Below are 26,271 nucleotides of genomic sequence, written 5' to 3'. Positions count from 1 at the left end.
CCCGGGAACGGGTCTGTTGCTACACTAACCGCGTCTCTGTGCGCTCCTCTAACTGCCCGGCGTCTCCTCCCGTCTGTTCGGCCCCCGAGCGCCCGTCTCCGTCTCCCTCCACTAGAGCATGGCCCTGGATGTGTCCTTTCCCTCGCTGTCCCGGAGGGACTTCTTCCGAGTGCCTCCCTGTCATCCAGGCTGGAGTCACCGTCTTGTCCTTCTCACGTGTTTCTGCACATGTGTACCTCCGTGTGTGTCCGTGCACCTGTGTGTCCGGGTCTGTGCATGAGCGGTGCGTGTGCAAGCGAGGCTTACCCCCCGCTGGAAGCCTGCCTGGTGCCGCCTCGCTTTGTCATCGTGGGGGTCTTTGAGTGATTTTTGTGACACGCGACTTTTATGGTGGCAGCAGAGAATGGGATTGAATTGAGCGTGTGCCCTTCAGATGCCTGAGGACAGAAAGGCCCCAGGGCCCCCCACTTGCAGTATCCATTTGTCAGTGTCTTCCCTTGGAAACCGAAGAAAACTCTTCACTTAGCACTAGAAACCTTGAATGGCCAGAGACCCGGGGACTGGAATTTTTCAAAGCCTTCTCTCCCCAAACTTTCAGCTTTTCCTAAGTCCGGGGCATAAATGCATGAAGTGACAGTGACTTAAATGTGAGATGAAACTTCTTCCCACAGAGGTAGTACTTAGGAGGTAACGGACCGGACATATGGGACTTCTTTCTGTTCTTCTTAGCAGCCTTCCATGTTCCTGGAAGTCCCAATTTTATTTATTGACTCTTGTTCATCAGTAGGAGATTTGAACCTACTGAAGAAATTAATGACTCAGCTCGAGAAATTAAAGATTAAGCTCAGGAGCTGTGCATTTCTTCTTTGAGAGACTCCTGCCTTTTCTCCCTTGTTTTCATGAGGGTGACAACTACCATTTCCTGCCTGGGATTCCTAGGGATTATATAAAATTTTCCGCTGTGATCATAGGCTTACGCTAAACAACAAAAGGACCTGCCCCATGAAGACCTTCTATTGTGAAGGCCAGTATCTAAGTGGAATCAAATGGAACAGTTCCTATTGGTCTCCTGTGTAAGGGATGACTCCATTTCTATCATGTGTGAGAACAGGTGTAGGAACTGGTAACCCCAAGGGCTTCTTCTCTGGCTGCCATTGGAAGATTGTAGCTTCTAGCTCAAAAGACTCCTTTCTTCGGTTTCAAACAAAGAAGTTAATTAGGTCAGGTAATGTGGAACACAATAGGGGATTCTGTTGCCTGGAGCCTCTTGAACAAAGGACTTTTGTTACCGAGATTCTAACTGGCTTAGCTGCTGAGGAGGTTTCTTGGCAGATTTCCAACTTTTTTCTCCATTTCCCTAAGGTGGATTTACTCTTTGGAATATAAATGGTGTGTGTGTATGCATGCACATGTAATAAGAGAGAGGGTTTTTTTTTTTTTTTTAATTACCAGCACTGAGGAATTTGCCTTGAGTTAGAAATTATCCCCCCCCCCGCCCCCCAAAACACTACCACAGCCCATACGCACACCCTCTCCATTTCATCAGTCTGATTTGACTCAGACTGGGAGTGAGCTGTGGGCACCACCACCACAGGTGAGTCGGAGCCTCTGGAGGTGCCCTGGACGGCACACCTTTTGCCAAGAGCTTTGCAAAAGGTAGAGACTCCCAACAAAGGTGTCATGGGTCAGCCAGGCAGTCCATATTCGTTTCAGGGGAGGCAGGTTATAGGATAATTACCAAGAAAGCAAACATGACAAGCTAAATGTCGGTCAGGAGGGTGGACAGTAAAGCAACAAATGGCCGGAGCTGCAAGCTGGAGGTGCCCTGTGAATGGGTGAATGGAGTGGATCCCTGGGAGTTGGTGATGCTTGGCGCTAAGGAGAGAGAATGGCAGCTGGAAATGCTCAACAGGTTACTTGGAAGTGCTATTGGAAACAAAATACACCCAACACGCTAAGGTATCCCTGCAGAAATAGATCTCCTGTGTTGATGTTTACTTTGGTCCCCTGCTAGGGCCCAGCCTCACTGTATTTGTTTAGTTATGTTTTTAATCCAATGTTTCTGTTTTTGTTTTTGTTTTTCCCTTTGGTCAATGGAATCATGTAAGTTGCAACCATCATTCCCATGTTTCTATTTTTATTTTTAGTTATGTTCTCTTATTTTCTCCATAGTGTCCCAAAGTTTACTCAAGACAACCCAGGAACCTCTTCCCCAAGATGCTGTCAAACGTATGTTGTCATTCACGGGAGGGGGTTGGGGGGTGGAGGAAGTAGTCCAGTGCATGGCTGGATTATAACTCCAGCATCATCTTTGCATGGTTTTGTGTTTCTCGAACACCTGTCTTTCCATAAAATGTTTATTTCTGTTGCTTTGCTTTGTAATTATGTCCAATCCTGCCACACAACTTCAGACACTAGGCAAAGAGCATTGACTCAACTTCTGTTTCTGATCAGTTTTTTCCTGAAATTCAGTATGGTTCTATTATGTATAGTATATATGATTGTGTTTTATTTGGCATCACCGTTTTATTTCCTAAAGCTGTCAAGATTTAACAGTTTAACAAGAAGCCACATACATAAAAATGACTCGTGTCCCAGAAAAATAGATAATATGCATGCATTGTACTAACTCCATGGATTAATGTGTTTGCACAGGCTTCAGCTATGTGTTGTAAGGCACATGTTAAGCCTTAGGAAGTGAAAGACCACCTCTAGATTTCCTAACCACCTCTTCTTCCTCTCCCTGAATGTTCTGCTGGGACAGAAATGTCTGACTTCAGGCTTTATCATAAGGTTGTAGAAAAAAGATTCATCTAAAGAAATCTTGCATCAACCAATCTTAGAGTGTCTGGGTTTTGAGATGATTCCACTTGGCATATCAGTCTCGCTTGGTTTTCAGATGTAATGTTAAACACACAGTACTATTTTAAAATGCGGATTATATCCAAAAATAGATTTCTGCATCGTTAAGTTAGGGATGATATACACACACTATTGAGGCTGATGGTTGTTGGAAAAAGAGATAACAATTTCAGTTGTAGCTCAGTTATAATGAAATTAGCATATATGTACATTATCCTGAAAAAAACCTGGTCTCCAAATTGGTTTCTTTAAAAAATAAAAATAAGAAATATGTGGCACCTGGGTGGCTTAGTCAGTTAAGCATTTGATTCTAGATTTTGGCTCAGGTCATGATCTATCTCATGGGTCATGGGATCAAGCCTCTCGTGGGGCTCCACGCTCAGCAAAGAGTCTGCTTCTCTCCTTCTCCCTCTATCTCTGCCCGTCTACGTGCATCCATTCTCTCTCTAAAATAAATAAATCTTAAAAAAATAAATAGGATAAGTAATAGAGAATTATGTAATTTACAAACAATTTCTCCATCAACCATAAAGTTTTTTCTTTTTTATAGTCACCATAAGATTCTAATTCATTCACTTTATATCCAACTTTTGAAGGATGTGGGGGTTTCACTACTACAGTCAACATATTTTCTCTGATTGTGACAGCATTTTTTTTCCAACATCGAAAGCATGACAAGTGAGTAGACACAGAGGATTAGAGAAAACTGGGTATTACACTGTAGGATTAATAATATATTGATCTTTGTGGCAGGTTGCAATTTACCAGGCATTTTCTCGGATCACTTATTTTTCTCAGAAGCACTTTGTGGGCATTTTCTTCATGTCCTTTATACATAGGATAAAATGAGGCCATGAGAGCCATCAAACGTGGCAGGACCAGCTTTAAAACATAAAAAATCTTGTGGCTTTACACTGTACTCCATATGGCCAAGGATTTGGTTCTGTTTCTTAGGTTAGAAAAATTACATTTCAAAAAAAAATTACATTTGAAGTTCACAGCACGTTTTAGGAATACAGAAAATAACAGAGGGTTCACAGCACGTTTTAGGAATACAGAAAATAACAGAGGAAGAATATGAAAAACTTTTTTCTAAATGCCTCAATAAATGAAATATCTTTCCCCTATTTGTAAAAAAATTCATTTTATTAATTAGCAGAAATGAATGTTATTTGATGAACTTATTTTCATGTGGGGTGCCTGGGTGGCTCAGTTGGTTAAGTGTCCGACTCAATTTCGACTCAGGTGATGATCTCAGTGTTGTGAGATCGAGCCCCACATCGGGTTCTGTGCTCCCTCTCCCTCTGTGCTTGCCCCCACTCCTACGTGGGCTCTCTCTCTCAAATAAATAAAATCTTTAAGAAATATATTTTTTAAAGCTGTTTTTATTTTCATGAAGTTCTTAAGTCCTCAGCTTTTTCAAACAGACCTTGAAAACCTCTCATAATTTTCTCTTTCCCAGTAATATCATCCAACTACTTGTAGTGTATTTGGGATCATGACACCTTTCCATTCTAAGAGGGTGAAATGATTTTGGCAGCTCTATTTTCTTGTCTACCTACAGAGACTATTCATCACAGCAAGTGTAGGGTTCTGCAGTACTGGTACAAACAGACTAGAGAAAGCATATAATTTCTAGTTATTTATAGCCTGTGCAGTGATGCTCTCTTATTTATAGCAGAGTAACACATATGAATTAAAAGAAGTCACGGTCATCTGGAGGTCAAATGCAGATAGCAGGATGTAGTCAGAAATGAACCCAAGGAGAAGGTGAACAAGACCATATGATTTGGTAAGCTGGGCTTGCACTTGGCTCCTTCACCAACCTAGGGCTTCATTGGAGGGTCCCTCTTCACCAGAGTGATCGGTTTTATGGGTTTCTCAGTTTGAGTTACATCTAGTCAAATAATAAATATGAAATGAAAAGGCTCCTCAGTTAAACTATGTAACATTGCACATGTGGAGAAAATCTCTGATGGTCTACATTATAAATACAGTAATTTTCCCATCAAAATGTATTATAATCATGTATTTCTAGATTTTAAATCTTTGTCATAAAAACCAATTTTGAGTATTGCAGTGTTAAGGAACACTGATTTTTTGTTTATATTTAGTTGTAGATAAGCATCTAAACCGTGGATAAAGAGGATAGAGATAAGAGGCTCTAGAGCTTTCATTTTACTCATAAACTTGTGGATTTGAATCCTTTATAAAATCTCTTTGCTGTTTGAGATAAAGTATCTGATGGGACCCGAATTGTTTCTGACATTAATTTTGTATTGTCCATTTGGATTTGTGAATAGTAAGATTAGTACATAAATATTTATTGCTTAGTTTATATTTCAAATATGAGAGAATGACTGTGTTTTTATCTAGCGTCTTCCTGTCAGATTGCATCTCAAAAGGCAAACAGACTGAGTCTTCATGGCATTTAATGTCACAAAGAGCCATCGTGCCAGGAGTTAGTCAGCTGACTGTACCAAAGATGTGGCCCTAGGGAACGACAAATGACCCCTCTTTGGCTCTCTTCTTGCAGTGGCACAGACAGTATTAAAACCCAGGTCGCTCAACCTTGACACTATTGATGCTTGGGACTAGGTAATTCGTTCTTGGGATGCTGTCCTGTATATGGAGGATGTTCAGCAGCGTGTTTAGCCTCTACCCACTAGATGCCAGTGATACCACCTCAACTGTGCTAACTTCAGCTGTCTCCAGACTTTGCCAAATTGTGTCCTGAGGCAAGGAAGGGCAAAATCACCCCCCGTTGAGAGCCTCTGATCTAGACTTCTGGTAAGCCCACATCGGATTCAAAGATAGAACCGGACTGGTATAAACAGGCACACTTTCCAGGAACTTGAGGGCCTGTCGACATGTTGAAGTTCAGAAGCCTCCAGTTCTTGACAGATGTTAATGAAATTGAATTTGTTAGGCTACCCTCCTAGTTCTCAATGTGTACAAGATAGGGTAGAAACTGCTGGGCCAACTGTACGGTAGTTAGAGGTCGCCTAGCTGTTCTACTCTAATGTGAGTGCTACTGGGCACACAGACTAAACCAGCAAACCCCCGGGTTGGAAGTTGCATGTTCCCCCGTGTACTACCACCTCCTTCTCTGTTTCCTCTTAGTTTCACGGAATCCCAGCATATGCTAGAGAACAGCCATCTGTAGTGATGCCACCTGGCCTTGCCACACAGATCGCTTGGCATCTAAGCTGTACCTTGGAATCGTGTTTATGGCCTTAGGGTTTCTGCAAAGGCTAGATCTGGCCTCATGCAGGATCCAGAAGGGGAAAAGACTTCTACTCACATCAAAGTGGTCGAAATACCAGGAGAATAGACTAATACACTTCCAGAGAATCTAAAAATAATGAGGACATATCAAATCAGGCCAAATCACCATCCCCAAGTCCTGAGGCTGCTACCTGAGAGGCTCACAATTTGCAAACTCACTGTGCAGCCTTTGAATGGAATGTGCCACCTTCACCCCAGAGTTGTCTTATCTGGTCCGAGGCAGTCTTTGGCCAGACTTGACCCATTGTTCTCAATCACACCGTACTTCTTCTTTTTGATTACAAAGTAGCAAATATTAGTTCCCATTAGCACATTCTCGAATACTAACGGAACTATGATATTTTTATAAAACTGCCAAGTATTATTAATAGTAATTAAAATCATTAAAAAGATGTGGGAGTGCATTAAATTACATGTCACATCAGTGACAGTAAAATCTATTAGATTGACATGTATGAGAAGCCACATCTCCGTTATTGAGAAATGATCAGAATGAAAAATGGCTTTTTCCTTGAAGCTCTCATAGGGACAAATCCTAAGATGGACAGGAATTGATTCACTCAGGAAACCAACATTTAAATAAATAAATAAATACTCATTTACTCAGAATAATAAAAAAACTCATTATATTTTTATTAATTATGAACATTATTTGATCAGTTTATTTTCATGAGGGTTGCCTGGGTTGCTCAGTCAGTTAAGTGTCCTACTCTTGATTTCCACTCAGGTTGTGATTTCAGTGTTGTGAGATCGAGCCCCACATCAGGCTTTGTGCCCCCTCTGCCTCTCCCTCTGCCTCTGCCTCTGCCTCTGCCTCTACCCCTGCCCTTGCCCCTGCCCCTACGTGTGCCCTTTCTCTCTCAGATAAATAAGTAAATAAAATCTTCAAGAAATAGATAATTTTTTTTCATATTCATGAAGTTCTTGTGTCCTCACTTTTCCAAACAGACCTTGAAAATCTCTCCTAATTTTCTCTTTCCCAGTAATATCCTCCAACTACTTGTAGTGTATTTGGGATCATGACACCTTTCTATTCTAGGAGGATGAAGTGATTCCATAAGAGATGAGAGGGTCAATATTTTAGGTTTTGCGGGCCATATGGTCTCTGTTATGCATACTCAACTTGGCAATCATAGCATGAAGGCAGCCACAGACAATAGATCAACAAACATACAGCTGTGCTCCATAAAAAAGACACTATTTATGGGCAGCTGGGTGGCTCAGTGGTTGAGCATCTGCCTTCAGCTCAGGTCGTGATCCCTGAGTCCCGGGATCAAGTACTGCATCAGGATCCCCACAGGGAACCTGCTTCTCCCTCTGCCTGTGTCTCTGCCTCTCTCTGTGTGTCTCTCATGAATAAATAAATAAAATCTTTAAAAAAAAAAAAAAAAGAAACAACAACAACAACAAAAAACTACTATGTACAAGAAGAGACTGGCACGTCAACCTCTGATTTAATAAAGCTGTAACTTCTGAGCTCAAGATATGCTGGTGCTAAGCTGTGTATTTTGAGGGACACCAGCCAAGTAAACCAAGTTCCCTGCTTCCAATAACTTGACAGTTCTATTGATGAGATGAGACCCAGGCATGGGATAGGATTAAGTAACAATATAAAGTAAAATATACAAGTGTAGGGAAAGACTGGTATGGAAGGCCAGAGGAAAATGAAATTGTGTGTGTGTGTGTGTGTGTGTTTAATGAAATTGGTTTTATCCTTAAGACCTCCATAGAGGTTAACAGCTCTATCTGGCTTTTCCTGTTACAATTTCTTTGAAAGTAGATAATATTGCAGATTTTGACTTTTTGAACAACTCTGACAGATCATCTGTTTCTGAGCCACCATTAATGAAGTTGAGAATAGCTCTTGACACATGGACAGGAAACAGTAACAAGGGTAAGACATTCTGGATGCCAAATATTATTGCTGTTGCTTCACATGTGGTTTTTAGATTCAGACTTGAGGTTGCTCTTAAATTTTGGTGCATTGTGCTGAATCGGATATAGATATAAATAAAAATAACGCCAGCACTCATTCTTTCACACTCCTTTCACATATTTGACAAAATTCCCACATCCAGTTCGTGTCCATAAGACATAAAAAAGAAATGCAGCTTGAGAAGAGTAAACACAGCATAGATTACATTTTTATTACCTTATGTCTGTACGGCGCATTTGATAGTCTGCCAACTATGATCGCACCAACTGTAAAACAAGCGTGAAGCAAGGGCATGGTTGGAATGGAAAGGGCCTTTGTTCTTTTTTCTTTTCTGTTTTTAGAGAGTCTGGAACAATATTTAAGGGTCACATGCTATTTTCACATTACAGGTGGCTCCTCTAACTTGGACTTGGGTGTGATGAATATTTGAGTTTATTTATTTATTTTTTTAATATATGAGTTTAGAACGTGTTAGGGATTTTAGTAATTTTGGAATTAGAGAAATGAAAAGACTTTTTTTTTTTTACCTTTTCATTAAAATCAGGATCTCCGTCTGCAAGCTCTGCCTTGTTTTGAAATTAAATTTGCACTTAAAATCCTTCTTTATAGGTTTATATTTTACCTGTTTGTGACTTATCCTCATTACCACCTCTCATATAAATCATAACCATTTGAAGTCACACTGTTGCCAGCTGTGTATAAAATAGCATTTTCAATGATAAAGCAATTACTGGTATAGGTCTTAATTTACTTTCATCTTCATTGATAAATTGCCTGACTCCGGATGAAAGGAGACTAAGCAGATTTTCTTGTTAGCATTAGTATATGGACTAAATGCCATTCATGGGCTTCTGTTTGGGGAAACATTCAGCCTTGTGGTCTGATGTAGATAGTCGGGGTTGTTACTGTTTGAAGGTGGGGTTCTTGCTCCTTTTGTATCCTGAGCCCTTCTTGTCTATAAAATTATGTGTCTCCTAGAAATTAAGGAAATAAGCCAATATCAGGATGACAGGGGCAGTTTTTCATGATGTCTGTAGTGTTTCGACTCCACATTATTGCATCTGGTATGAAAGTATCACTCTGTAGTGATTCTACAGTCAGAACTGAAATGGTCTAAAAATGTGGCATAAGCTTTGATTTATTAGCTGAATTTGATCATGTCTCAGATAGAGAGGTCCTCCAAAAGGGCAAGGGGAGCAGTTTCTACTGCATTCTGATGATACCAGTTCTCACCTTGTTTTGAAGTAACTTTTCCTAAAATTTAGAAAGTTTTCTCAGGGAAATGCTGAATGGAAATGTTGTGTTGGCATCATGTCCCCAGTAATGGTGGTGTACTTTGTGTACAGGAACATTGGGTGCAGCACCAGGGGTCATTAATAAACTGAAAGCAGTGGGGTGCCTGGGTGGCTCAGTCCGTTGTGTGTCTGACTCTTGATTTTTGGCTCGGGTCGAGATCTCAGGGTTATGAGATCAAGCCCCCACATGGGGCTCCGAGCTGGGTGTGGAGCCTGCTTGGGATTCTCCCTCTCTCCCCCTCACCACCCCCCCCCCACAGTGCCATCTGTCTACCCCCCAAAATAAAATAAATAAAAATTAAAATACACCGAAACAAAGATGTGTGCCCCATCCACCCACCAAAAAAAGGGGCAGGGGGCAGGCTATGACAGGTACTAAGATTGCAACATGAGGTGGAAATGTTGCAACATACATTAGTGCCAAATTGTTAAAACTGAAATGGGCCCTCACACACTTGAAAAGAATTTCTCCCTTGGTATCTGGTTTAGGTAATAAGCATTTTGTGGATGAGAGAGAAGCGAATCTGTGATTTGTCTGAAGTCTGGGGAGAAGGGAAGGGAGCCTTCCACCATCACCCCTCACCCTCTTCTTCCCCATTGTCCCTTAGCAGACAGTGACCCTTTTATTTTATTTATTTTTTTTAATATTTTATTTATTTATCTATGAGAGACACACACAGAGAGAGGCAGAGACATAGGCAGAAGGAGAAGCAGGCTCCCTGCAGGGCGCCCGATGTGGGACTCAATCCCTGATCTCTGTACTCTGGGATCAAGCCCCGAGTTGAAGGCAGACGCTCAACTGCTAAGCCACCCAGGCATCCCATTTAAAAAAAAAAAAAAAAACGGACTTTAAGATTTTTTTTTTTAAGATTTTATTTATTCATGAGAGAGAGAGAGAGACAGAGACACAGGCAGAGGGAGAAGCAGGCCCCATGCAGGGAGCCCAATGTGGGACTCAATCCCGGGTCTCCAGGATCAGGCCCTGGCCTGAAGGCGGCACTAAACCACTGAGCCACCCAGGCTGCCCGACAGTGACCCTTTTAAAGCATCCTATCAGATCTTTCCTTTCCTCAAAACAACTTGCATTGCTTCTTACAGCCTTTACCTGATCTGTCCTTTATTTCCTTCCTCTCTCCCTTGCTCCTTCGGCTCTGGCCACCCTGACCTTGCTTGTCCTAGAATTTTCCACGCACACTCCCCTCTCAGTGCCTTTGTGCTTGTTTCTGAGGCTACCTGCTACATTCCTCCAGCAGGTGACAGGGAAGTGGGGCTTCATCTCTTTGTGTTACACACCTTCTCAGTTAGACCAGCCTGGCCTCTCGCCCGCGCTCCTAACTCTTCCCAGCCCTGCTCTAGTTTTCTTTTTCTCCATAATACAGATCACATTCTAACAATGTGACTTTTTTTTTTTTTTTTTGAGGTGATTGCTTCTCTCACTAGAATATAATGCCACAGGGGTCTTTGTTCTACTCATTGGTTTCTCCCATGTGTCTTACTTTTGGTATGGGTTGTAATACCTGTTAAACAGAGGAATAAAGGAATATACGGGCACATGGTACATCCAAGAAGCCATCTCAGCTTTTCAGATACCTCTGACCTCCCTGGGTTGCAGAAAAGCAAGGATGAAGCTTCTGTGAAAAATATTAGTTGTCCAGAATAGCACTGAATTTTTGGAACTGGAATGTTCACCTTGAGGCAGTAATGTGCTAGGAGTTGGAGCTGCTCTTCTGTAGCATTTGTTTTTGTTCGGTATTACACTTTGATACCCATTCTCAGTATTGAAAGGTATGTCCTACCATATTTTACAGCTGTTATGTTAACTAAACAAAGACAACCAATATGAAGGTCATTTGGAAAGTTAAAAGCCCACGCATGTGATGCTGCCGTGCTGCTAATGACGAGAGGTTAAAACCCAGAGCTAGAGGTGTTTAATCTTGAATTTTGAGTCTGGTTTTCTGAAAGGGGCATGTATCCGGTAAGCTTCCTTGCAGAAGGCGTAAATGAGGGCATCTGAGCGGGGGCCAAAGGCCAAACGATCATCTAGGTCCATGCTCCGTGCGATCTTTTGCCTGACCCCTGTCTCATAACCCTCCTCCTTCTGAACACTGGGTAGAGGTCACTTGCCAGATAGCATTCAGGGCAGGGACAGCTAGCTGTTTGATAGAAAATAGGTTGACAGGTATCATAGCAAAGCATGTTTTTTTGCCAGTTCATGTTGTTCATTAACAAAAGCAAATACTTTGCGAGGGATTAGCCCTTTTCTGCTCTAAATATTAAACTTCATAAGCCTTTTCATGGTTTACCTAATCCCAAATTCAGATTTGTTTGTGGGTTAGGGATATGAGGAATTATGTCAAATGCACAATAAATGTAATGGGGCAATTTTTCCCTCTCCCTTCATCTTACACGAGGATGCAAGGGAAGCACCTAGTACAGTGGAGGCTGATAAATTTGGCCAACTTAGAAATGTGAGCCGAGATCACAGCTTCTAAGGAGCCTCAGACGTCTCTGGACAGGATGAACTGTCATATGCTAGCTTAAAAAAAGCACAACAAAGTAAACCCTCCTGAGGCCAGCTTGTTTCTAGACTTTGTTGTTAAAATGACCTGTGTTTTAAATGACCCACGATAAACAGCTTCCCATTCCCTTGTGCTCTGGAACATACCCACTCCCTTCCCACAGGAAGCACCTTGAAAGGGTACAGACAGAGGGCCACAGGTGTCCTACCACTGCCACTATCCTCGTTATCATGCGTCCTGCCGACCATGGACTTCATCACAGCATAGCAGCTGTTCCTGGTGTGGTCATATCTTTAAGAGGCAGAAATATTAGAGAAACAGAAGCCGAGCTTTCTGTACATAATTCCTCCTTAAAAGGTTCTTCCCTTCCTCCCTACCAGCTGCAGGGGAGTGATAATGAAATATTAAATTCCTTTTCAGATATCAAGATGTACCATCATTCTTCTATCTTTGACTGGACAGTGATCTGATTTGCTTGGTCGGTACGAATGCAGGAAAATTTCATGCTAATTGAGATGGAGCGTTAGTATGAACAGCTAAAATGCTTGAATTAAAGATTAAAAGAGAGACGGCTTCCTTTAAAGTCTTCGACGAAAGGCAATAACAAGGCCGCTTACAAGGATTTACTCGAAGAGAAATATTGGATTAAATGGAATAAATCAGTAATACAGTATTTGTATTTATTTCCACGTACCTAAAAAGTTTTAATACTTGGAATATTCTTAATCCTATTAAATATACCTTGCATGCTCATTTCTCTGATATTCTTTTATTCTTAATATTACAAAGCTACATTTTAACAAAGACTAATGAGATTTTATGACTCAGATTTCAGTGTTTATCTCCTTTCCATAAAACAGTACGCAGTGTCTGCATATCATAAGAGTTGGAGAAAACCATACAATTTGCCAACCATAAAAGTTGGGTGGAGAACTTTCCTACTTATTTGGTAGCTTTTGTAATTCCAGTTTTCAAAGAGGATGCTGTGTCATGGCTATGACACTTAACAGCTGGATGGCCATCTCCATCAATGAAAAGAACCCCAAACATCTCTACATTTTCATTTGTTCAAAATATAAAATATGGTCTGCCTAATTTTGTCATCCTACCAGATTTCACTACACCAAAAGAACTTTTAACCAAGAGAACTTTTAACTTGTTCTCCTTTAAGCTGTACCAGCAAAGATGAAAAAATGATGAAAACCACAGGAAACAAATTTAAAATGCTAAACATCACTTCCATTTCAAGTGGGGAACATTGATGAAGTTAAATATACTTGCATATTGATTTGCTTGAATTTATGCAGAAAAATACTAGGCTTTGATTCCCTTTTTTTTACAAAAAAGGATTTTAAATTGAAAATTATTTCCTGGTCTTAAAAATTAAGGACTCATTTCCAATCATTTGTGGGCCTTTATGTGTGTTATATACCGAAGATCTTATAGAAAAACATCTATTACTTCTCCTGTAGGTGGTATTTCATAGTCCAGTTCTAAATAAAAGTAGCTAATTTTTTCAGTGGCTGCATAAGCTCCAAGATTGGAATGACATGTGACAAGCAAAGGAAAAGAGAAGAGCAGTAACGTGGAGGACCATGTGTACCACCCTAACGCATGGAGTAGCCTCTCTTTTTCCCAGGGTGCCTGGTATGCTGGCCTGATACATAAAGAAACAGGGACACAGATGGCTCATGTTATGCCACTTTTCCAACCTTTTTGCTGCTCAAATACATTGTCACTCATCTGCCACACAGAAGATGGGGGCAGATGCTTTTTAATGTCTGCCCTGTGCCAGTCCCAGACCTGTTGACTTGGTGGAGGCAGAGGGGTGAACACACAAGTATTCTGAAAAATAATCCCAGGAATATGCTCTACCTCCTTCCTTCCACTTGAAGCAACATCTGTGTAGATACCTAAACTGCTCATATATTTTTTAAATAACCATTAAACAGATTAAAGAAGGGAAGAAATCTGAACAAATATTTCTCTTTAAAATTAAAGATAAAATTAAAGATATTATTTAATTACATAACACAAAAGGCTCTGGCTTTGGTTCTGATCTTGAAGCCTTTGGAGTGTGAAGATTCCAGGCGATTTTTTTCCTCAAAGCATGTACAAAAGACATCTTAGAATTTAATTTCAAAATGATTTATCCATAAATACGTCTCATTTAAGTCCTCTTTGGGATATTCTATCTCAAATATAGTAGTCCATAATTAGATAAATATAGTAGTCCATAGTTAGATAAAATCAGTAGGAAAAATACTTAGAACGTTGGTGATATTTGAATAAGCTTTTGAGTAAAACGCTTAATTTGATTTGCCCTGAAAACATAGTGAAAACACCTAATTTCACAGTTTGGGCTGAATGTAATCTACTCTACATCAAAATCTTTTTTCTTTTCCTGTCTTTCTTTTTTTCTTGTAAGCTCAGAAATGCTCTGAATTCTCACTAATCATTATTAATCTTTTGGAAAACTGCTTATATAGGCCATTACAATTCACTTGGCTCAGGAGTAAAAATATTTTTGTTTTATAGTACACTTCAATTTTATGGATATTTATGTTTCCACATAATTTAGCAGTATATGTTGCAACTCAGTCATATTGCTTAGCAGTTTTAGTTGAATTCAAAATAGAAATCACTTTCTTTTTGACAACTAGTGTAATGAAATGGGCCGACTATTGTCAAATTTTGTGATGGCAGAAAGGTGTGATTTCAGAAATGTATTTATTGATATTTACACGGTTTTGGGTAGTATTTCAAACACTTTCTCACAAAAGGTGGCTCTGAAATCAAGCTATCAGAAATACATAGCGTAGAATTTACCTTTACTTTGTTGTGTGGTTATTCAGCAGTATACTGATTTTGAGATTTCTTTGGTTTAAGAATCACAGGATGCGATATTGATAACATATCTTACTTTCAAGATTATAAAAGTTAGTTTAGCAAGGCATAGGGATTTGGGATAAAATGTCTCTATTAAGCACTGCTCTGTGCATGCTTGTTTTGTAAAGAATTTTAAATATAATCACAAAATGGACTGTTCTATAGATTTTCTTTCATCCTCAACTTGGAAGGGGTGAAACATTTGTACCGTGCTGTGAAATGTCTCATGGTGTTCTCTTAAACAGCATTAACCTGTATGTGCTGCTCTACTAAATTCTTTGTTCTGTAGTAAATGGAAAATATGGCTTTCTTTGAAATGATTAGATGTTGTTTCTCTTCTCAAACCTCCTTCTTTTTACTTTATAGTTCCTACAACAGCAGCCAGCACCCCCGATGCCGTTGACAAGTATCTTGAGACACCTGGAGATGAGAATGAACATGCCCATTTCCAGAAAGCCAAAGAGAGGCTGGAAGCCAAGCACCGCGAGCGAATGTCCCAGGTAATGGGACTTCTTCATCCCTTAGATTATTAACAATAAAGGGGAAATCTGAACTTGGCCTCTGCCTCTGAGTCTGCCTAGGGGCCCTATGATTGATGAATGCCTAGGGATGGGAGGGCTCTTTAATTTTATCCAGATCCTTAAAGACGTAAGGTCTTAGTTTAAAACATTTGCTCCATGTTTATCAGCTTGGGGTTTTTAGAATCCTTGAGCATACCACCTAGGAGAGATGCAATTACACTAAGTATAGCAGGATTTTATAAGCACAAATTATATCTGCAACATTCTCTCTGGTTTTATTATTCTGTGTATAATATTTTTATTACAGGTAGCCCTGTAACCATGATGTTGTAAATTAAAATTCCATAAAATGATCTGCAGTAAAGATGAATATTTTTTATTAGGTGCCAAAGTATTATGACTTTGAACCTCACATTTCTTCCAAAGCTAATTCATGGGGCCATAGGAACTTAAAAGCAGTATTGAATCATAATGATCACATTATCTTTTTCATAAACGATCAATAATACAACAGTGGTTCGAGACTGTGGCTTCCCACTCTAGAACAAAGCAATATAAGAAACGCAAAAGATGGCATTTGTAACTAGAAGCTTTCTCGCTCTTGGTACAATGCATGAAAAAACCCTGGCTTTTGTTTTGGGTTCGGGTTGTTTTGTTTTGTTTTTGGGGTTGTTTTCTTTTTTAGCAGATTTCTTTATGAAACAATTTGAAAAATTTGTTCAAAACCTGGCTAATTTATATCTAATAATATCAACTACAATTTCTGATATGTCTATACCAGGTGCTGGGTATCATATTTATTAAAAATAAATAATACTGATTTTAGCCCTTTTTTCAGATCCTTCCTTCCTTCCTTCCTTCCACAAATATATATCAACACTTCTTACCAGTCACTGCCTAACTTGTAGACTACAATTCAGAGTGAAAAAAACAAAAGGAAAAGTTTAAGGAAACATAAATGAGTGAATGAGGAAAACTCTCGGGTCAAAGTCAACCATTCCTTTTTTTAGTGTTAATATTCTGTGGTAAATATCAAAGCATTGCTGATTTCGTAATTTTTAGCACAAATGCAAGTTTTTGTAATAGACCTTAAATAGGATTCATGGATTAGTCTGCCATATATTCTCTAAGCTCACAGAAAGTCTTTAAAAGATCACATTAATTATGGGTTTTAATTTTTTATATTTTCTGTTGTTTTGACAACTGAGGCCTTAACCAACTCTAGAAAGACAGCCCCTCCCAAAATTAGCCAGTTCCTAGAGGTTTCAAATGACTGGCCTTCAGGCACACCTTTCATAGTCAAACCAACCTCTCCAAAGCCCCAAACCCCCAAATATGGTCTTTATCTGTCTCTTACACTCTGACCCACTATCCACCTGCTCTGCTCACTTCAGGGCTAGGTACCAGATATCTAGGGACAGCCCCTATACCCCAGAGCCTACCAGAATTGTTCAAACTAGCCAAATTTAGCTGTCTCTCTTCTTGAGAACTATGTGTGAATAATAATCTTTTCAATGCCATCTATCTCCTATTGATACGTCTATATCCTATTGACCTCCCCATAGCTAAATATACTAAAACCGGTTTATTTATTTTTATTTTTTTATTTTTTAATAAAACCTGTATTTTAAAACAGAACTCAGAACTGCTAATGTATCTAGAAAGATACAACACAATTACTTTTTATTTTTTAAGATGAGTGACCATAATGCTTGAATCTATTTTGGAGTAATAACAAGTGGGGGTACAGAGAAGTTAAAATACTTTGGCTCTGGAATAAAATGTGCAGTTATAGTTGTTGGCCATGAGGAAAACCTAAAAAAGCAAGTTGAACTAGAAAGCTTGGGAAAGTGGAATAGTGAGGTTTCACCTGAAGGCAATTCTTCTGAAAAACAGGATCTTTCATTAGGAAAAACACATGCTGTATATAATCACTGTTAGGGAAGCATAGGATGACTTTGAGTCATATTTATTGCCACTGAAACAGCATCTTTTAAACTTAAATCCTATCTCACTGTTTGCTTCTGAAGCTTTTTGAGCCTTCTCACTGGCTGCAAATTCCATTTCAGAGGCAATTAAGTCCATTAAAATAATAATAATAATAATAATAATAATAATAATAATAATAAAAAAACACTGAAAGGTCCACCTGGCATCTCCAGTGCCAAGTGACTTATTAGTGATTTTTTTGATATACGTGTCAGTTTCAGATAGTCTAGATCTCTCCAGAATAGCAATTTAGTGTTAGTTTAGCACATCTACTTAACCCATGACTTAGTTCATACATATCTTTACGAGGTTTCTTCATCTTTTTATTCACTGTATCTGAGATAACTTAAGAGATGTTATCCTAGAGCAGAGAATGTGGTCTGCTAATTCTAGTGGTCACAGGAAAGAGATGCCTGAGATTAACATTTATCTTCATAATCTGTGGTACTGGATTCTGAAGACTATTTGCCTTTGAACTTGCCTGCCTGCCTCTTAAATCTCTATGTATTAGTTGTCATTTTCTCTACATGAAATAGCCAAGTCTTTGAAGATCTATAAATTCAATGATACTGATAGTTTTGTTCATGCAATAGGAGATTGCTTTACAAGAATATCTGGAGCAACCTGAGCATTTTAATTGACTTTTATTGTAATTTTTGTTACTATTTGTTTTCTTATAAATGCAGAGATTTGGGTTTTGGGGTTTGTTAGTTCTGGCATTTGGGGGTTTTGGTATTTGGTTGTTGGGTGTCATGATAACTAATCTTGTAGATTTCTGTTGCCATGTTTTGAATAGTGTCTAGCAAATATACAATTCTGAATAGTCTTTAATAATATATTTCTATGTCCTATAATAATTATATATATATTAGTTATGAATTTAACAGTTGTAATATATCCATAATTTTCATTTTACAGTTGAAAAGTCAAATGAAAAAAAATTATTAAATTTGTTATTTTCAAGATAAGCATCAACATCTTAGGAACTGTCCTTATCCTGTTACCAAATATAAAGAAACTTAGCTCACCTATTGATTTTCCATTGAATAATTGTATATGATTATATATGGCTTATATAAAATTATATACAGAATTATATATTTATAGATAAATATGAGTACATATTCATATAATTATTTACATGGATATATAAGCATATAAATTATATATAATGTATATGTGATTTTTATATTTTATAATAGCAAATTGGGCCATAGGACATAAAAGCATGGTCTTTAAAGCCACAAAGATCTTGGTTTATATCCTTCCTTCTCCATTTTTTTTTTCCTCCATGACCTTGAGCAGATAACTTAACCTGGTCCATAAAATGAAGATCCCTATGACTAATCTCACAGATTTTGTAAAGCACTTAATACAGGGTCTGCTACCTAGGAGATCTGCTGTAATGTTATCTATTATGGGGCCATTGTGGCTAATTGGTAGCCATTGTTCAGAGAGATGTTGAGCCTATAGTGTGGTATGTGTTTATCTTGCATTAAATAGGCCTAGTGTGATGGTATCAGTGAATTGTTTTATTTGTGAGGCTAGAGGATATTGTTGAATTGCTCTGAAAATCACATTTGATTTCCTATTATAATCATGTTTATTTTCAAGTCATTAGACAAAAAAATCTCTCTAAGTGTTCCATGTGTCTCCCCAGCTCAAAGTTTATAGGCCAGGTTCTGAATGTGCAAGGTGGGATGGTAAAATGCAAAGATAATAAGGAAATCAGTTTTCACATTCCAGTAAGACATTTGGCTTCTTTCTCAAACTAATTTTGAGATTCCTTGCCTGAAGAGTTCATGGTAAAGTACTGCCACTGTGAACATTCTCAGAGCAGGAAATTGAAATATTTTTATTGCAAGCCTTATCTCATCCATAAGGCAGCGGTAGTCTTCAGTGACCCCCTCCATACAGGTGCCCTTCATGAACTCCTGCAGACACTAAAGCGTCCAGGATACTATGTTTCGTTTCTTTTGTATTCTGTTCTTATTCACAGCAGTGGGGCTTTGTTACAATTTTGTTGTGACCTTTTTTGGTTTTTATGTGCTCTTCAAGTATGGTAGAAAATACACTCCATTCTTTACTCTCCATAATTAAAAAAAAAAAAAAAAAAAAAAAAACCAGCACGAGGAAGCTAGTCTTGTATTCTATGTATCCTGTACAGCAAATTAATGCTAGTAGATAATAAAATACCTAAATAAAAACCCACATGGTGATTTTCTGTGATTATTATCCCATTGAAATTATCTATCAATAGTTTTTTATTCCAAGTCTCTTTTTTTTTTATTTTGAAGAATGTCAGAAAAATCGATTCCTTACAAATAAATATCTATAAATAATATACTCTTGTAGTACAGAAATCAGGTTCTCTTATGCCTTGGATGTCTCAAAGTGTGCAAGTACACATCTGCCAGTAGACCATTACACTGCTCACTTCATCTGTCATTTCTTTATTTTATCTGGCTCAGTTATGAGTTGCACTTAAAAAGCTCAGCTTGATAGCAAGGAGTACACAGGAAAGGGAAAGCAGCCATAGGTGGTTAAGAATCTAGTATCATTTCATTTCAACAACATGCACAGCTGCAGACTTTGCATTCAGGTCAGTGAATGAACCTGTCTCAGGGTAATCCTGGGTAAACTGCAAGGATGAGAAGAGGAAACTTTCTTCTCCTACCACACAGATTAGCCTGGTTACTAAATTAGCATAACTTGCCAAAAATATGTTTTGCTACACTCAGAACATTATCATGTGTATTGTCTTGGAATTTCTAGAGGTACTTAGGGTATTCTTTGCTGTTCATGATGGGGACTGGTGAGCAAAAGTCCCTCATTACCCATCAGTGGGGTGGATCTGAGGATTTCTGACGAAGGAAATCTTTTTTCCTTCCTCCATTATATACTACTTTTTTGATAGTATGTTCATGGCATGTGTACACATGTATAAAATGTTCTTGCCTTCCCTCGCTTTACTGTTTGAAAAATACGCAGTTTGAGGGGCACCTGGTTGGCTTAGTGGTTGAGCATCTGCCTTTGGCTCAGGTTGTGATCCCAAGGTCCTGGGATTGAGTCCCATATCAGGCTCCCTATGAGGAGCCTGCTTCCCCCTCTGCTTGTGTTTCTGCCACTCTCTGTTTCTCATGAATAAATAAAATCTTAAAAAAAAAAATACACAGTTTGAAATTTTATAACTTACTTTCACAAAAGATTAAAACTAATGTGTTCAATTTAATGGTGGAAATCCTTGTTCTATATATATATATGTACATATACGTGTGTGTGTGGCTCTGAATCGTTGACATTTGTGCACATCAAACAAAATGGCTTTCAGCCATTTCTGAGGAATAGAAAAAAGGACCAACTTTGTTTCAAAGCGCCACATTCTTCCAATAAGTGTGAGCATTTATGTTTAATATGCTGTTATGATAGATGATTTCCATCTAAGGGAGGTCAAATAAAAATAGTTTGGAGATAGGACTGGAATGTGATCAGCTTTTGAAATGTTTAAAATGTCAAATACAGAAAGAAAATAATCTCTCATTAAATATAAATTGGAAAAAAAGAACTGACTGTATTAAATTCCAGTGTTTTCTCATTTTATAGGTCATGCGAGAATGGGAAGAGGCAGAACGACAAGCCAAGAACTTGCCTAAGGCCGACAAGAAAGCAGTTATTCAGGTAAAACCCAGGCCGGTTCTCTGCCAGGCAGCATAGGCCTACAAATTTTCCAGCATCTCTGGAACCTTCTGGGTGATTGTTCATATTCCAGTCAATCTGGACTATGGCTTATCATTGTCCAGTAATTCCATTTCTTAAACCTTTCCTTGTATTTGCTTTTAATTAGCTCAAGTTATAATTCATTTCCATAAAACGTACATTGTTCCATGCACTCTGTTCTTTATCAAAAATATGTCTTTTTGGTTGTCAAAATCTGCTGCTACTTCTTCCCCAGGCAAAAATTACATCATGATTAGAATTTGTGCTGGGAACTCTTTTCTCAAAACTACCTAAAAGTAAACAGTGAGATTCTCATGGTCATTTTCTGAAATTCAAGGACTTTGAGTAAAAGAGAATTTTTTTTTTCAATTTGTAATGGAATTTAGAGTTTTAAGAGCACAGAAATTTATCCTATGTTATGGCTAGTCAAATCGGTCTTCGGGGGCCATATAAAATCATGATTTACAGTGAGCAATCAGGTTTAGGATGGAGTACAAGAAAGGGAGGAAACCCATAAAACATGCTGAATTACTCAAAATGTTGGAAAGACTATAAATCTTTTAGTAAAATGAAATATGATGCCCTTTGGAAATCCTTGAATTAGCCCATCCTATTCGTTGGGCTCCCGATTGACACGTGTTTGTATTTGCCATGGCAGCATTTCCAGGAGAAGGTGGAGTCTCTGGAACAAGAAGCAGCCAATGAGAGGCAGCAGCTGGTGGAGACGCACATGGCCCGAGTGGAAGCCATGCTCAATGACCGCCGCCGCCTGGCTCTGGAGAATTACATCACTGCTCTGCAAGCGGTCCCACCCCGGGTAGGTCACCCCCAGGCTTCCTTCCACAACTCCCTTTTAGACACAGCACAGACAGGAGGCCATGAGAAAGAAATCTAAGTATTATGAGCCCCTCAGCTCATCTTGTCTTGAAGGTTAGGGGGTCATGGGGTGGCTGCCTGCATGAGGTCATCTGAGCATCAATGACACTCACACCCTTCCACAGAGCAGTCAGACAGGCTCCCCAGTGACTCAGAATGCGAGACCTGACCCAAGTTGACACACCTGGGATGGTGACATTTCATGGGACAGCTGAAGTCAGGAAACTATGAAAGCTGGCAGGACTCACTTAGAACCAAAGCCCCATTTCCCTATCTAATGAACTATAACTGAGAGTCATGAAAAGTTGAGATGTGACCAAGTTCTAAGGATTTTTAATGTAATAATAGGAACTAGAACTCAAGTTTCCTGCTCAGAGCAGCAGCCATATCCTCTGGAGGGAAGCCCTCGTCAGTCATGGTGTCAGCTTATGTCAGGAGGGATCAAGAGGCTTTATTTGAGACTTTCAGCAGTGAATGCCCAGAAAGGCTTACCAAGCAATGCAAGCAGATCTCCTCAATGAGGTTTCATGGGAGATTTTACTTTGGACATAAGAAACCTGCTGAGCACGAGTGTGTGTGTGTGTTACGTCCATTCGTTCTATCCGTTATTGAGCAAAAGATATTAAAATCTCTGACATTTTCTAATGTGGTGCTATCAGGTTTTGCTTTTTGTATTTTGAGGCTTTGTTTTTAAGCACACAAACATTGGGAGCGGTTGTGTCCTCCTTTACCCTCATACCTCCTCATATCATTATGAAATGCCTCCTTCTTCCTGGTAATATTTTTTGCTCTGAAGTTACTGTGTCTAATATTAAAGCTATTTCAGCTTTGTTTTGATTAATATTACCATAGCATATCATTTTTCATCCTTATACTTATGCTTAACCTATCTGTCTTTATATTTGAGGTGCATTTCTTATAGGCGTCATATGGTTGAATCTTGCCTTTTAATCGAGAAGACCATTGCATGAAGTTATTGATATAGTTATACCTAAGTCTGTCATCTGGCTGTGTTTCCTATTTGTTCCATCTGTTCTTTGTCCCCTTTTGCTGCTGCTTTTTTTTTTTTTTTTTTTTTTTACAACTTTTGCACCAACAGAATGTTTTTTAGGATTTTCTTCTGTGCCCTTTGTAAGGTTTTTAGTGTTAACTCTTTTTTTGCTATTTTAGTGTTTTCCTTAGGATTTTAGAAAATTTTTCTAACACTTCACAATATTATACCAGTACAAGTGATACTATGCCACTTCACATATATTACAAGAACCTCATACTCAAACTCTTCCATTTCTTCTTTCCCAGTCTGGGCTGTTGTTGTCATACTTTTTGCATTCTACAATATTGTTAATTTTCTTTTAAATAGTTTTTTACAGAGTTTTACATAGTAAGAAAAATATTTACCATTTCCCCTGGTGTTCTTTATTCTTCGTGTAGATCCATATGGAATCCTTTTCCTTCTACCCAGAGGACTTCTTTAAAAAGTTTTTTTTTTAATGCATGTAGATTGGTGAAGAATTCTTTTGCTTGGGTGGTGTTACCTGAAAAGATCTTTATTTCACCTTTGTTTTTGAAAGACATTTTTGCTGGGTATAGAATTTTCAGATGAAATTTTCTTCTTCAGCTACTTTAATGATGTTCCATTGCCTTATTTTTGTTGTTTCCCACATGAATGCTTATATCCTTTATCTCTGTAAATAATATATCCTATTATTATTATTATTGTTATTATTATTATTATTATTATTGACAGGGGCGAGTGAACAGAGGGAGAGAGAGAATCTTAAGCAACCTCCACACCCAGCACAGAGCCCAATACAGGGCTTGATCTCATGACCCTGAGATCATGACCTGAGTAGAAATCAAGAGTCAGTTGCTTAACCAGCTGAACCACCCAGGCAGCCCTCCCCTTTTTTGTTTAATCTAACTGCTCTGAAGATTTTCTCTTTATCACCAGTTTCAAGTAATTTGATTATGATGTATATCAATCAGCCATTAATCACATCATGCTTATTTTTCATCTCATACATTTCATATCTAGAAGTTTAGTCTGGTTTTTGTTTGTTGTTTTCATTTACTCTGTTTCTTAAGTTTTTGAACCTATGGAATGCATTATGTATAGTAACTTTTACTATCTTGGGTTGCCACCTCTAAGATCTGCATCAGCTTTGGATCAATTTTGATTTTTTTTCATTATATATGCTCCTTCATCATTTCATACCTAGTACTTTTTTATTGGCTGTCAGACATCATGAACTTTACCTTGTTGAGTGCTAGATACTTTTGTATACCTCTGTTCTTACCTTTGTTCTGCAGTGTTTTTGAATTACTCAGAAATAGTTTGATCCTTTTTGGGTTTTGCTTTTAAGACTTGTTAGGTGGGAAAAAAAAAAAAAAAAAAAAAAAGACTTGTTAGGTGGGATCAGAGCAGTTATCAGTTGATGGCTCCTGGTTCTCCAGTAGGAGGTTAGGATCCTCTTGAATAATCCAGAATACTGTTTTCCCATCTGGATAGTGGAAACAAGTCCTCTTTCTGACCTGTATAAATACCAGGCACGGTTGCCTCTAATCCTTTTGAATGTATTTTTTCTCCCCATGGCCTCATTTGGATTATTTTACTTGCATACCCTGATAATTACTCAGCTACTATCTCAACAGGGGCATTACATGCAAATCTGGGCAACTCTGTCCTTCCCAACACTCTCCTGTGACTGCTGGCAGCTCTCATCCCCCTAGATTCTGACTTGACCGTCTTAACTGTGACAGTCCACCAGGCTCCAGCTGGGCTCCTGCACCTGGAGCAACAGCCTAGAAACTCAAAATGACAAGCTTGAAGAGTTGTAGGGTTCGTCTCATTCGTTTCCTCTTTCACAGTGTTCACCACCCATCATCCAAAACATAGTTCTTACAGACAGGTTATGACAAGCAGTCGAGTAAATCTGATTCTCATTACTCCCATCTTGCTAAAAAGGAGCAGTTTGCATATATTACGTAACTAAACCAAAAAGCCACCCAATTACATTGATTCCTCACATTTTGATTTTTCTTTTTATGCTGACATTACAGCACAGGAAGCTCCGAGGAACCCTAAGAGCTTCCGGTACTCTCATAGATGGTGAAACAGGATTGACCCTGTTCCACCAATGACATCACTGAGATCGAGTGTCTGGTCCAGGGTGACACTGCTATGCTGGTTAATGGACACAGTGGAGCTGCGAATCACAGTTGACCACCACAGTGCCCTCTTACTAGACCACGCTTCCTCTCTGAACAAAAAGCTTTTGAAAAAGAATATCACATTAACATTTTCATTTTCTATTCAGAAAAAAAAAAATCTCTGTTTTAGCACTGCACAGTAAAAATTCTGTTTACATGCATTTGGAGAAAAAGTTCCTTGGTTACTCTCTTTTTCTAGAGGACTCGATTTTGGGGTCAGGACCATTGGGATCGTTTGCCAGGGCAGGGCAGAGGGGTGTAGGTGTTGAGCCCAGAATCTTAATTGGTGACATTTAGTGGATTATCACATGTGAAAGTTCAATCTCCAAAGTAGGGTCTTTGCTATGTGGACATCGATAGAGCTAAATAGAAGATGAGAACTGAAAGAATTCCTTCACAAACAAATACACATTCAGAACCTTCAATTCCACCCCATCTGCCGTCATAGGAAAGAGTGATGAAAAGAATGTTTCCCAGAGCTTCCTGTGTTCCCAAAGGAGATCGATTCAGACTGGTCATAATTGTGCTTGTTCTGGGCCTGTCAGTGTCTTCATGTAGAATTAAACATCATGCCTATTTGAAATAAAAATTAAAGACTGGATTAGGGAGAACTATTTTGCCATAAAAAAGAAAATCAGGGCACCTGGGTGGCTTAGAGGTTGAGCGTCTGCCTTTGGCTCAGGTCGTGATTCTGATCGAGTCCCACATCAGGCTCCCTGCAGCTTCTCCCTCTGCCTGTGTCTCTGCCTCTGTGCGTGTGTCTCTCATGAATAAATAAATAAAATCTTAAAAAAAAAAAATCAGGGACATCAGGGTAGCTTGGTAAGTTAAGTGTCTGCCTTCAGCTCAGGTCATGATCCCAGGGTCCTGGGATCAAGCAAGCAAGCAAGCCCCACATTGGGCTCCCTGCTCAGCAGGGAGTCTGCTTCTCTCTCTGCCTCTCTCCCCACTTGTTCTCTGTCTCTCTCTCTCTGTCTCTCTCAAATAAAAAAATAAAATCTTAAAAAAAGTCAGATTGTTGTTGATTGATCCAAGAAGTCTATCACATTTTTACCTAGAAATGCATAAACCTCTCCCATGTAATAAAAACTGGGGCTGGATAATCATGAGCCTACACTCCTGGCATTACCTGCCATTTTTGTGAAGTTAATAATAAGTGTTTTATTTAA

The 26,271-nt window shown here is 38.9% G+C and overlaps 1 protein-coding gene across 9 annotated transcripts in view; it reads left to right on the top strand.

Annotated features, from left to right (window-relative positions):
- The window catches only part of APP (amyloid beta precursor protein), a 262,776-nt gene that overhangs the window by 159,565 nt on the left and 76,940 nt on the right, over positions 1-26,271 (top strand). For 5 of the 9 annotated variants that reach the window (XM_072806644.1, XM_072806643.1, XM_072806641.1 and 2 more), the window contains 3 exons: positions 15,156-15,289; positions 20,903-20,977; positions 21,675-21,833. In XM_072806644.1, coding sequence (XP_072662745.1) covers positions 15,156-15,289; positions 20,903-20,977; positions 21,675-21,833 — 368 coding nt within the window. Of the gene's footprint in view, positions 1-2,172; positions 2,230-15,155; positions 15,290-20,902; positions 20,978-21,674; positions 21,834-26,271 lie in introns of all 9 variants that reach the window. The other 4 variants (XM_072806642.1, XM_072806638.1, XM_072806637.1 and 1 more) reach the window with 1 other exon arrangement.

Source organism: Canis lupus, chromosome 30 (assembly GCF_048164855.1).
Source record: "Canis lupus baileyi chromosome 30, mCanLup2.hap1, whole genome shotgun sequence".
Classification (NCBI taxonomy): Eukaryota; Metazoa; Chordata; class Mammalia; order Carnivora; family Canidae; genus Canis; species Canis lupus.
This window is presented reverse-complemented; position numbering and strand designations above follow the sequence as displayed.